The sequence below is a fragment of the Microcaecilia unicolor genome, chromosome 3 (assembly GCF_901765095.1).
Source record: "Microcaecilia unicolor chromosome 3, aMicUni1.1, whole genome shotgun sequence".
Classification (NCBI taxonomy): Eukaryota; Metazoa; Chordata; class Amphibia; order Gymnophiona; family Siphonopidae; genus Microcaecilia; species Microcaecilia unicolor.
This window is the reverse complement of record NC_044033.1, coordinates 474,939,153-474,951,448: the sequence shown is the minus strand read 5'-3', so window position 1 is coordinate 474,951,448 and position 12,296 is coordinate 474,939,153. Positions and strand designations below refer to the sequence as shown.

The 12,296-nt window shown below is 43.8% G+C and overlaps 1 protein-coding gene across 1 annotated transcript in view; it reads left to right on the top strand.

Moving 5' to 3' along the window:
• COL9A1 (collagen type IX alpha 1 chain) overlaps window positions 1-12,296 on the top strand; it is a 285,908-nt gene that overhangs the window by 160,069 nt on the left and 113,543 nt on the right. Inside the window, exon 22 of the mRNA XM_030199004.1 lies at window positions 11,530-11,583. Coding sequence (XP_030054864.1) covers window positions 11,530-11,583 — 54 coding nt within the window. The remainder of the gene's footprint in view (window positions 1-11,529; window positions 11,584-12,296) is intronic.

Here is a 12,296-nt window from a genome sequence, read left to right as displayed (position 1 = left end):
AGAGGCCAGAGGGCAGGGACACACACACTCCCACATGCACACAGAAGAAAACATTGCTAGCCCCCGTTTCATTTGCATCAGAAACGGGGCTTTTTTACTAGTTTCTTTATAATTATTGAAAATTCTTAATAATAATAATAATAATAGTAATAAAATATAATAAAATAACAGAGTTGCAGTGGAATATGAACCTGGGTGCCCTGGATTAAAATCTACTGCTCTGACCACTGGGCTGCTTCTCTGCTCTGCAGGGACATCTGTGTGCCCATTTTTCTACAAATGCTGCCAGACAGATGTTCTTGTCCCTGGTTTTCTGGCGTTCATAATTTGGATGTTTTATTTTGGGAACCGGCTGTTCACTTTGAACATCCTCACATTTTCGAACAGGAAACCCCCAACATTTTTCCTGTTCGAAAATGGCTGTGAGATGGACAATTTGTTTTGGAGGTTATGAGCAGGATGTCCCAATTTTGACTTGGACGTTCTTTCGAAAATGCCCCTTATTGTATTGGAGGATGTGATAAATAGATTTTCAAAGGTACGTCAAACTGGTGAATAACTAGGAACACTTTTAAATTCTTATGGATGGGTGGTTAGAGCAGCAGAATGAGACCTAGGGAAGCCCAAGTTTACATCCCATTGAGGTTTCTTGTGACTTTGAACAACTCATTTAACCCTCTGTTGCAGGGATGCTCAATGTCAATCTTCAAGGGCTGCAACCCAGTCGGGTTTTCAGGATTTCCACAATGAATATGCGTGGGTTTTATTTGCATACAATAGAGGCAGTGCATGCAAATGTGTTTCTTCAGAGAATATGCATGAGACCCATGTGCATGCACTGCCTCCATTGTATGCAAATAATACTCACGCATATTCATTGTGGAAATCCTGAAAACCTGACGGGATTGCAGCCCTCAAGGACTAACACTGAGCACCTCTGCTGTACTGTCTTAAGTACAAACAGGATTCATTTTATTAAAGTGATCTAATGCAATTAAGCACATTAGCAAATAAGTCTCATTGCAGGTTAGAACCTGGATGGGGGACCGCCTGGGAATAACAGATATTAAAAAAAAAAAAGATGACTGAAACAGACTGTGTGGTTTTTGGCTATTTTTCTCTGGTTTTTTAGTTAGGAACTTTTTTTCTCCATTTCTGAAGTTTTTTTATTGCTCTTTTTTCTGGAGATAGATAATTTAGTGAGGCCAATGATAATATCTGGGAATCCCTTTGGGGATAGACTGACACGTTTGGTCAGATCATTGTTCATTGAATTTTGAGGCCTCGTTTATTTAAATTGTGAGATTTTTTCATAGTCCCCCAGAGTCTGTGTTAGCCACCCTGTTAGCAAACTGCAGTGGTAATTTACTAAGATGCGGTAGCGTTTTTAGTACGTGCTGATGATTAGCATGCACTAAATGCTAAAGACGCCCATAGGAATATATGGGCGTCTCTAGCGTTTAGCGCATGCTTATTTTTAGTGTGCGCTAAAAATGCTAGCGCACCTTAGAAAAAGGACCCCTGCATGTTTCATGCTGTTTTGGATAAGATGGGACCTGCAATGGTAGCACCTCTTAGTAGATCTAGCCCTATGGGGACAGGAAAATACCTACTGTCCTTTACTCACCCTGAGCTACTAATCTAATTTAATCTAATCTTGTGATTTATGTTCTGCTAAATCTCATGCAGTTCAAAATGAATCACAAAAGAGTTAACTGGATATTATTAGGAATTTATTGGAAAGGTGTGAGCTAAGTAAATGGTGGTAACTCCCAGATGTTCCCCTTGTCCCGGGGGACTAGGTAGCGATGCCCTCTTTCGCCATTGCCATTCGCACTGGTGATGGAGCCCCTTGTGATGTACATTAGGGCAGATCCTAATATATCAGATATTCAGGTTGCAATCAGGAATATAAGTTGGCACTTTTTGCGGACGACGTGCTTCTCTCTTTGACCAAACCATTAATATCACTACCAAATCTAATGAAAGGCTTGTCGTTATACTTAGCAGTCTCAGGTTTCAAATTGAATGTAAGTCAGAAGCTTTTATGATTGGGATCCCTTCCTCGATCTTGGAGTCACTTAAGCATTCCTTTTCATTTAAATGGGCAAAGAGAGGCATAGCCTACTTGGGGGTCACTATATAGCCTAACTTCACAGAACTGTTCTTGCCAATTATCCACCTCTCTTAAAAGCTATCTATAGAGACTTAGAGAGGTGGGACAATATAGACCTGTCTTGGTTGGGCAGAATTGCGGTATTGAAGATGAATGTATTACCGCAGTTGATGTATCTTTTCCAGGTCCTCCCGATTAGGGTTTCTAGAGGCTTTCTGATGGGGGTGCAGGACAAATTGGTTCGCTTCGTTTGGGTTAACAAGTGTCCTCGGTTGCCCAGGGCTTTATTGTATAAGGAAAAGAGGAGGGGGGGACTCGGTGTCCCAAATGTTTTGTGGTATTATAAGGTGGCCCAAGCGCAAGCGGCATTTGAGTGGTATCAGGATCATCCTCATAAGCTATGGGTGAAATTAGAGCAGGCCGAGATTGGAGTGTGTCCGCTTCGTGTCATGATGTGGATTCCCCGTAAACATAGATCTTTGCGTAAGGACTTGTGTCCATCGATCTTGTCTACATTCTTTTACTGGGATGGGTGTTTGCTAAACCGGAAGAGGTATTATCAAAATTCTCACCGATAGCAAACAACCCACTCTTTCCTCCTGGCGTTTCTCTAGGGCCCTTCTCTCGGTGGCAATCTTTGGGTTTGATATCCTGGGGTCAGTTATTTGATGAGGGCCGCTTTACCCTTTAGGGTGCCCCCCTTTACCCTTTAAGGGCCATGGTACTGTTGTACAGTTGTGGGTAGTGGGGTTTGGGGGGCTCAGCACCCAAGGTAAGGGAGCTATGCGCCTGGGAGCAATTTCTGAAGTTCACTGCAGTGCCCCCTAGGGTGCCCGGTTGGTGTCCTGGCATGTGAGGGGGGATCAGTGCACTAGGAATGCTGACTCCTCCCACGACCAAATGGCTTGAATTTGGTCATTTTGAGATAGCCGGCCTCGGTTTCCATTATTGGCGAAAACCGAGGTCGGCCATCTCTGAGTCCGGCGATCTCAACATTTAGGTCGACCATCTGAAAGGTTGACCTAAATGTTGAGGTTTGGCCTGCCCCGACTGTATTATCGAAATGAAAGATGGACGCCCGTCTTGTTTGATAATACGGTTGTCTCCGCCCCTTCCCGGGGCTGTTCCTGGAGATGGGCGCCCTTAGAGATGGGCGCCCCGTTTGATTATGCCCCTCCATGGTACTTTGTGTGTCTAAGTGCTTTGAAAATGAGCCCCTTAATCTGTGGTGTATTGGTTGTGAAGTATATGGGTGACAGTTACCCCCAGATTCTATATATGGTGCCAAAATTTGCATGCACAAATATAATATGGCAGTGTGGTCAAATTGCGCATGCAACTTGAGTAACAGGCCAGTCGGCACCGATAATTGGCCACTAAAAAGCAATAATCAGCACTGCTTGGCAGTAATTAGAATTTATACACATGCAGCTTTCTAAGCATATTCTGTATAGTAGTGTGTGTAAATTCTAATGTATGGATCTCAAAAGGGGACGTGGCCATGAGAGGGGCATGGATGGGTCATGGTAATTTCTAAAAATTACATGTACGAATACAGAATATGCCTGATCCACACCTAAGTTAGGTGCAAGCCTTTATCCGAGGTTTTATTTGGCGTAAATAGTTGGAACTAAATTTTAGTCACAAGAACAGGTGCTACATGTATTCTATAAACCACATCTAACTTTAGGAGAGGTTTATAGAATAGCGCTAAGCACGTTTTTTTCAGTGCCATATATAGAATTCACCCCTTATTTCATAAAGTCGAGGAAGAAATGATCTGCATAGGGCAAAGAATGGATTTTAGGGGGGCCTAAAATCAAATGATATGTGTATAGTTGAAACCACTACATCTAATGTGTGACTCCCAGAATGTGTAGATGAAATAATATGCTGTTTCAAATTTAGGTGCATTGATGATTACAATATGTAAAGTAAGGATGCCCAGTATGATAAGATTCATTGAGTCTAGTGGACAATGGGTGATCAAAGCCTGAAGATCTTGTATTGAGCTTGATGAAGAGAGGTTGGGTGATAATGTAGGAGAAAATCAATATTAATGGATGAATAAAATGTAGATAAGTTTTTAATAATCTACCCCTGCTAATTTGTGCAAATATTTTCTGAGTAAAATATGTGCATGCTATTAACATTCTAAAATATGCATGTAGTTCCAAATTCCTCCCTAACATCTTCCCAGGAATTTTTGCCCTCACAGCAGGTAAAAGCACATACAAAATGGCACTACATGTATATTTTTACCCACATACAGCACAGAAAGTTCTATGAAAACCCATTTCCCCGGTTAAAGCACTGTTTTATCCTTGGAAGTAGCTTTGAAAAATACCCCCTTTAATGGTATTAAAAAGAAAAGTGGACTCTACAAATTGCCATGGGGCTCTGAAGGCTATTTCATTATTCTTTCTTCCCCTCTGACATGGATCTTAGTTGTAAAGAATGGAATGGAAACAGGAGATCAACTGGAATCAAAGCAGCAGAAAGCAAGTTGGGCAGACTTTGGGACCTGTTTACTAAGCCACGTTTTTAGCGCGCACTAACTGTGTAAATGCCCATATTATTCCTATGGGCGTTTACATGGTTAGCATATGCTAATTTTTAGCACACACTAAAAACGCTAACACAGCTTAGTAAACAGGGCCCTAGATTAAGTTCTGTATCTGTTAGGTACCCTGCTAACTACCCCAAACCCTACGTCCAGCTTAGTTCCACATGTTCTGTCAGCTACAGAATCACAAAAGAGAGGGTCAAACAGCATACAAAATAATAGAGAAACAAAAAAGAGCAACACTGGGCTTCCAGGATCGGGATAATCAATGTCCTCCTTTATTGAATGATGACCTACTACTACTACTACTTAACATTTCTAAAGCGCTACTAGGGTTACGCAGTGCTGTACAATTTAACATAAAAGGACAGTCCCTGCTCAAAGAGCTTACAATCTAAAGGACAAGTGAATAGTCAGTTCGATAGGGGCAGTCAAATTGGGGCAGTCTGGATATCCTGGAGGTAAGAGTTAGGTGCTGAAGGCAGCATTGAAGAGGTGGGCTTTAAGCAAAGACTTGAAGATGGGCAGGGAGGGGGCTTGACGTAAGGGCTCAGGAAGGTTGTTCCAGGCATAGGGTGAGGCAAGGCAGAATGGGCGGAGCCTGGAGTTGGCAGTGGTGGAGAAGGGTACTGAGAGGAGGGATTTGTCCTGTGAACGGAGGTTTCGGGTGGGAACATAAGGGGAGATGAGGGTAGAGAGGTAGTGAGGGGCAGCAGACTGAGTACATTTGTAGGTAAGAAGGAGAAGCTTGAACTGAATGCGGTATCAGATTGGAAGCCAGTGAAGTGACCTGAGAAGAGGGGTGATATGAGTATATCGGTTCTGGCGGAATATAAGACGTGCAGCAGAGTTCTGAACAGATTGAAGGGGGGATAGATGGCTAAGTGGGAGTCTGGTGAGGAGTAAGTTGCAGTAGTCAAGGCGAGAGGTAATGAGAGCTTGGACGAGAGTTCGGGTGGTGTGTTCAGAGAGGAAAGGGCGAATTTTGCTGATGTTGAAGAGGAAGAAGCGACAGGTCTTGGCTATCTGCTGGATGTGTGCCGAGAAGGAGAGGGAGGAGTCGAAGATGACTCCGAGGTTGCGGGCAGATGAGATGGGGAGGATGAGGGTGTTATCAACTGAGATAGAAAGTGGAGGAAGAGGAGAAGTGGGTTTTGGTGGAAAGACGATGAGCTCAGTCTTGGACATGTTCAGTTTCAGGTGGCGGTTGGACATCCATGTAGCAATGTCGGTTAAGCAGGCCGATACCTTTGCCTGGGTCTCGGCGGTGATGTCTGGTGTGGAGAGATACAGCTGACCTGACACGGGCCGTGTTTCAGCGCAACAGGCGCCTGCTTCAGGGGTCAAAAATTCTTATTCGTGATTTCCCAGAGAAGAGTGTACAGCCAAAAAATACGGGATACAATGAGGGGCATAATCGAACGCGAATGCCCATCTCCATGGGCGTTTATCTCCGAGGACGGGTCTGCGAAGGGGCGGGTCAGACCGTATTTTCGAAAAAGATGGGCATCCATATTTTGTTTCGATATTACAGTTTGTGCCGGGCAAATGCATCGCATTTGGGCGGATTTGAGCTGGGCGGTATCATTTTTCAGCGATAATGGAAACCGAAGGCGCCCAGCTCAAAAACGAACAAATCCAAGGCATATGGTTGTGGAAGGGGCCAGGATTCGTAGTGCACTGGTCCCCCTCACATGCCAGGACACCAACCGGGCACCCTAGGGGACACTTGTAACAATTAAAAAAAAATTAAAATACCTCCCAAGTCCATAGCTCCCTTACCTTGGGTGCTGAGCCCCCCAAATCCCCCCCCAAACCCACTCCCCACAACTCTACACCATTACCATAGCACTTATGGCTAAAGGGGGTCACCTAGATGTGGGTACAGTGGGTTTTGGGGGCGGTTTGGAGCGCTCCCAATTACCAGCACAAGTGTAACAGGTAGGGGGGGATGGGCCTGGGTCCACCTGCCTGAAGTCCACTGCACCCACTAACAACTGCTCCAGGGACCTGCATACTGCTGTGATGGAGCTGGGTGTGACATTTGAGGCTGGCATACAGGCTGGAAAAAAAGTTTTTAAAGTTCTTTTGTTTTGGTGGGAGGGGGTTAGTGACCACTGGGGGAGTCAGGGGAGGACATCCCCGATTCCCTCCTGTGGTCATCTGGGCAGTTGGGGCACTTTTTGGGGACTTGTTCGTGAAAAAAAAGGGTCCAAAAAAGTTACCCAAATTCTCGCTTCTGGCGCCCTTCTTTTTTCCATCTCTCCTCAGCCGATAAACACACCCCAATCCCGCCTTCAACACGCCCCCGTCAACTTTGTCCGTTCCCGCGACAGACTGCAGTTGGAGGTGGCCAAAATCGGCTTTCGATTATACCGATTTGGGCGCACATGAGAGAAAGTTGCCCATCTCCCGATTTGGGTCGAAATATGGGCGTCTTTCTCTTTCGAAAATAAGCTGGAATGTCTCTAAGGTAGGTAGTGTCTTTAAGCTCACAGAGCGCTATCAGCAAAAGAATGCTGTCGGTACATAAAAGCCCGCCAAAAACAGGTGCATGCACACCAGCTTCTATTTAAATTAGGGAATAGATGGCTGACGAATAAGAATTTTTGACCCCTGAAGCAGGCGCCCATGTCGGGTCATCATTCAATAAAGGAGGACATTGATTATCCCGATCCTGGAAGCCCAGTGTTGCTTTTTTTGTTTCTGTCAGAGAAATTATAAGCTCTTTCAGTCAGGGAAATATATACTGTACCTACATATGTGTTTGGAAAAGTGAATTATTTAATCAAGAATCCCATCTAGTCCAATTATAGTGGAATAAACATGTTTAGTGTACACATGTATTAACCACTTTCCAATCCTTTCTTAAATCTCATCTCTGTTCTTAACTCAGTTCTCATTCCTCCATCTCTTTATTTATTGCTTCTGATATTTGTTTTGGCCTGTCCATTAAGTGAGCTATAAAGCAAATACTGAACATTCCATTTTGATTATTATTTTCTTGCCTGTCTATTTTATTTATTTATTTGGTTTCATGATCCACCTTCTCATAAAAGCCCGAGGCAGATAATTACATTTATCTTATTTTCTCTCCCTCTTTTCTGTTTTCTTCGTGTGTCTACATGACTGATTTTCAATGCATTTCTCAAAAAAAAAAATCAAATTACTGATGCCTATTGAAAATTTAGCTGCATTTGCAAGGTTTCAAGATATTGAAAAAATTAACTGCATTTGCTTTTATCATTCCTGGCCTCCTTTGATGCAGATTCAGTGAAAGCTGAATTTCTGTCTTGAAAGGAGGTGAATAAAGAGATGGAAACAAAGAAGTAATGTTTTTCAAGCAGGAAAGATGCTTTCAAAATGCTGTTTAAATTGAAGGCAGGAGGCTTGGGGAAAGAAGAAAAAGATAAGAATGTACGTGGAAAATTATTGCCATACGGTGAGAAGTGATGGGATGCTTTCTAAGTATTAGTGTTTGGTACTAGTACAAAACTACATAAAATGTATATAGCACTGATAAGAATATATAGCACTATGTAAATACAGTTCCTGCTCCAAGGAACTTACAATATAGTTGCGACACAGACAACTTCTAGGAATCGATTAAAATTACAGTGAAACATGTCTAATGCAAATTTAACAGGATCAGGAAGAATTTGTTTTTAAATCCAAAAAATCTATTTCAAATGGGGTGGGCGAGGTGGGGGGGGGGGGGGAGTTTCAAGCGGGACTTGAACAAGGCTGGAAATGGAGCAAGATGTACAAACTCAGGAAGGGTGTTCAGACATACCATGCCACAAGACAAAGGGCAGAGTCTGGAGCATAGTAAAGCCGTTGGGCATGGGTCACGATTATAGATTTATTTAGAGCTTGCAGTTCTTTATTACACAATATAATTGTAATACTTCCCACACTGAATTTCCAGAAACAGAGTGATATAATTTTTTTTTAATAAATAACTTGCTCTGATATGTTTTTCTTCATAATTCTGTCTAAAACCATGCCAGATGTTTGCTAAGTATATAATAACAGAGTGGGAGCCATACAAAAAGGGGCCCTTTTACTAAAGGGCAGTAGGGTTACTGCTGTCTTGGTGCATGGCGGATTGGCCCTACTGCTGGGCTCACCCAGAAGTATGGCGGATTGGCCCTACTGCTGGGCTCACCCAGAAGCATGGCAGTAGTTTCGGGTCTCCCACATGCCATTTCTGGCGCATGGAATTGCTGTGCACCAGGCCACTTTATACCGCAGCGGGAAAAAGGCTATTTTTAAAATGGAGGTCATTAATGGCCATAAAAATTGGCGCATGGCCATTTACTGCCTGAGCCCTTACTGTCTCTTGTTTAGTAGGCAGTAAGGTTTCATGCACTGACCCAGCAGTAGGCTGGCAGCATGTGGCACTGCCTGATTACCGCCGGGTACAGCTACTCCCTGTCCCCCATGCTAGAAAATACAAAATTATTTTCTGGGTGTGTGCAGCAATAGTGCTGTTTTGCCATGTGCTATTCATGAGGTAGGCCTACTGCCACTTGATAAAAGGGCCTCTAAATTAAACTAAGCTATATTGATGTGTTAATTCAAGTTACGCAAATAATAAAGAGGCCTTACTGAAAACAATGGGCTTGCGTTATTTAATATGCACATTAATGTATTAACACTCAATAACACATTACAGGGGCATAGCTACGGGTGGGCCTGGGTGGGCCCAGGCCCACCCAATTTGAGCTCTGGCCCGCCCACCCACTTTTTCTCAGGCCCGCGCCAGCCCCAGCTCCCATTGCCTGCCACTGCTGCTTTTCCTGTTGAGCAGCAGGGCCGGCGCTGCAAAAAGAAGAAGTGCTCAGCTGACTGAGCTGAGCGCCAACGCTAACAACGAGAAAAAATGTAAAAAAAAAAAGCGCGGCACCGCAGGCAGCCTCGAAGCATTGGGTCCTGGCTCTGCAGTCTCTTATGTCACTGCCCCTGTTTCGCTCCAGGGGCAGTGATGTAAGAGATGGGAGGAGCCTGCAGAGCCAGCAGCCAATGCTTCGAGGCTGCCTGCGGTGCCACACTTTTTTTAAAAACATTTTTTCTCGTCGTTAGCGTTGGCGCTCAGCTCAGTCAGCTGAGCGCTTCTTCTTTTTGTAGCGCCGGCCCTGCTGCTGAACAGGAAAAGCAGCAGTGGCCGGCAATGGGAGCTGGGGCTGGCGGGCCTGAATCGGGAGAGGGAAAACGGAAGGATGGACAGAGAAAGAGGGAAAACGGAAGGATGGACAGAGAAAGAGGGAAAAGAGACGGAAGGATGGGCAGAGAAAGAGGGAAAACAGACGGAAGGATGGCAGAGAAAGAGGGAAAACAGACGGAAGGATGGCAGAGAGAGAGGGAAAACGGAAGGATGGGGAGAGAAAGAGGGAAAACTGACGGAAGGATGGCAGAGAAAGAGGGAAAACGGAAGGATGGGGAGAGAGGGAAAACAGACGGAAGGATGGCAGAGAGAGGGAAATCAGACGGAAGGATGGGGAGAGAAAGAGGGAAAACAGACGGAAGGATGGCAGAAGAGGGAAATCAGACGGAAGAATGGGGAGAGAGATACTGGATGGAAGGATGGGGAGAGAAAGAGGAGAGATGGATGAAAGGATGCAGAGAGAAAGGGGAGAGACTGGAAAGATGTGGAGAGAGAATGGACACTGAACAGAAAAGGGTAGAGAGATAGACACTGGTTAGAAGGAGGGAGAGAGACATTAGATGGAAGGATCAGGAGAGAGGGTAGATGGGTGGAAGGATGGGGAGAGAAAGAGGAAAGACGCTGGATGGAAGGGTAGGGAGAAAGAGGTGACACTGGATAGAAGGATGCAGAAAGAAAGAGGGGAGATTATTGGAAGGATGGGGAGAGAGAGGGGAGACGCTGGAAGGATGGGGAGAGAAAGAGGAGAGCTGCTACATGGAAAAGGGGAGTAGTGAAAGATTGGAGAATAAGAGGAAGGGGCATGGGGAGAACAAGGGTGAGAAAAAGATGAAAAGCCATAAGTAGATGAAGGAAATTAAAGAATGGATAGTAAGAATGAATTAAATCTGGACACAGAGAGAGGCAGAAAAATATTGAAGAAAGCAAAGAAAAAGGAGAGAAAAATGACAAATGGCCAGGAAACCCTGGCAGAAGAGTTAAGCAAAAACGAAGGAAAGCAGAATCTAGAGACTGGGAACAACACAATGAGAAAAAGTAAATGGCCATACAACAAAGGTAAAGAAAATAATTTTATTTTTAATTTAGGATAAAGTAATATGGTGTTAATAAAGTTTCAGAGACCAATACTTCTTTCCTTAGGTCAGGAGAGGATACCGTAACAGCATTATATTGACCTGAGGCAGGAGGTTTTGGCCTCTGAAAGCTCACTGAAAAGCATTAGGCTATTAAATAAATTGTCTGAAATCGGATGCACTGAAAAGCAGCACTTTACCCTGTGTGACAAATGCATCCGAGTGTGACTAAATTTTGCTGGGGGGGGGGGGGGGGGGGGGGAGGGTAGAGAGAAAGTTTGTGCCCACCCACTTTGGGTTCAGGCCCACCCAAAATTGGCAGTCTGGCTACGCCACTGACACATTAAGGCAGCCTAATAAATATATCTATTCATTTTTAAACAGACTCATGTAGTAATTCAAAGCAGAACTACTAGAAAATTCTTCAGGATGCCAGTTGTTGTTTGTTTCCTAACCCAGTTTTTTTCCCTTTTGATCTTATTGCTGGATCTCCCTTCTATTTATGCTCTGATGTTTGTATGTAACATGTTTTTCACATTAGTTCTTTGCATGGTTATCAATGATTCTATTTTGATTTTGTACTGAAAGGTAATTCATAATTTTGCAGGGTTATCAAGGACAGCGAGGCCTAATTGGGGAGGTAGGCCCAAAGGGTAACAAAGTAAGTTGAAAATGAATATTAATCCTGTTTCTGTCTTGAATTTCTATCACCTGTCTTATGATATGGGTTACTGAGGGTCAGGCTCAACAAACAGCGACACGTGAACTTTAAATACTGTAGGAACATTAATTATGCAATCATGCAATTCCATTCCTCCTGTTATCATTCAGAAAGCCCTGAATTAATTGAAAATTAATATTTAGCTGATATGACCCTCATTTTGCGGCCCTTCTAGATCAGCTGTCTGGGACAAGAACTCAGTACTAATTTTCTTTTTCAGATATAAGCAGGACACTAGTGGGCTATTTACATGCTTAATTTACAAGTTAATACTTCACCATCGGATTCTAATTAACAACTTTCCATAGTTATACAGACAACCACTTCTTAATCCCAAAATATTGGTTATCTGGATATCACTAAAGCCCGATAACTCCTTATTTTGGAAGTAGCTGGATGTTGCAGGTAAGTCTATACCTTGGAATCATTGAGTCCATATCTAGTCATTTTCTATAGAGCAACTATGAAGTCCAATCACGCAAGAGGAACTGAGAGGGTAGTTGTTAAGACTATATAGTATATTCCCACGGTTTTGGGAGAAAAATACCTTTTTTCCTCAATCCTGAAACCTCGAGGGCAATCACTTGCCTAGAGAACCCAGCCCACCTGCTCTGCCTACTACACTTAGGGGCCCCTTTCACTAAGCTTTGGTT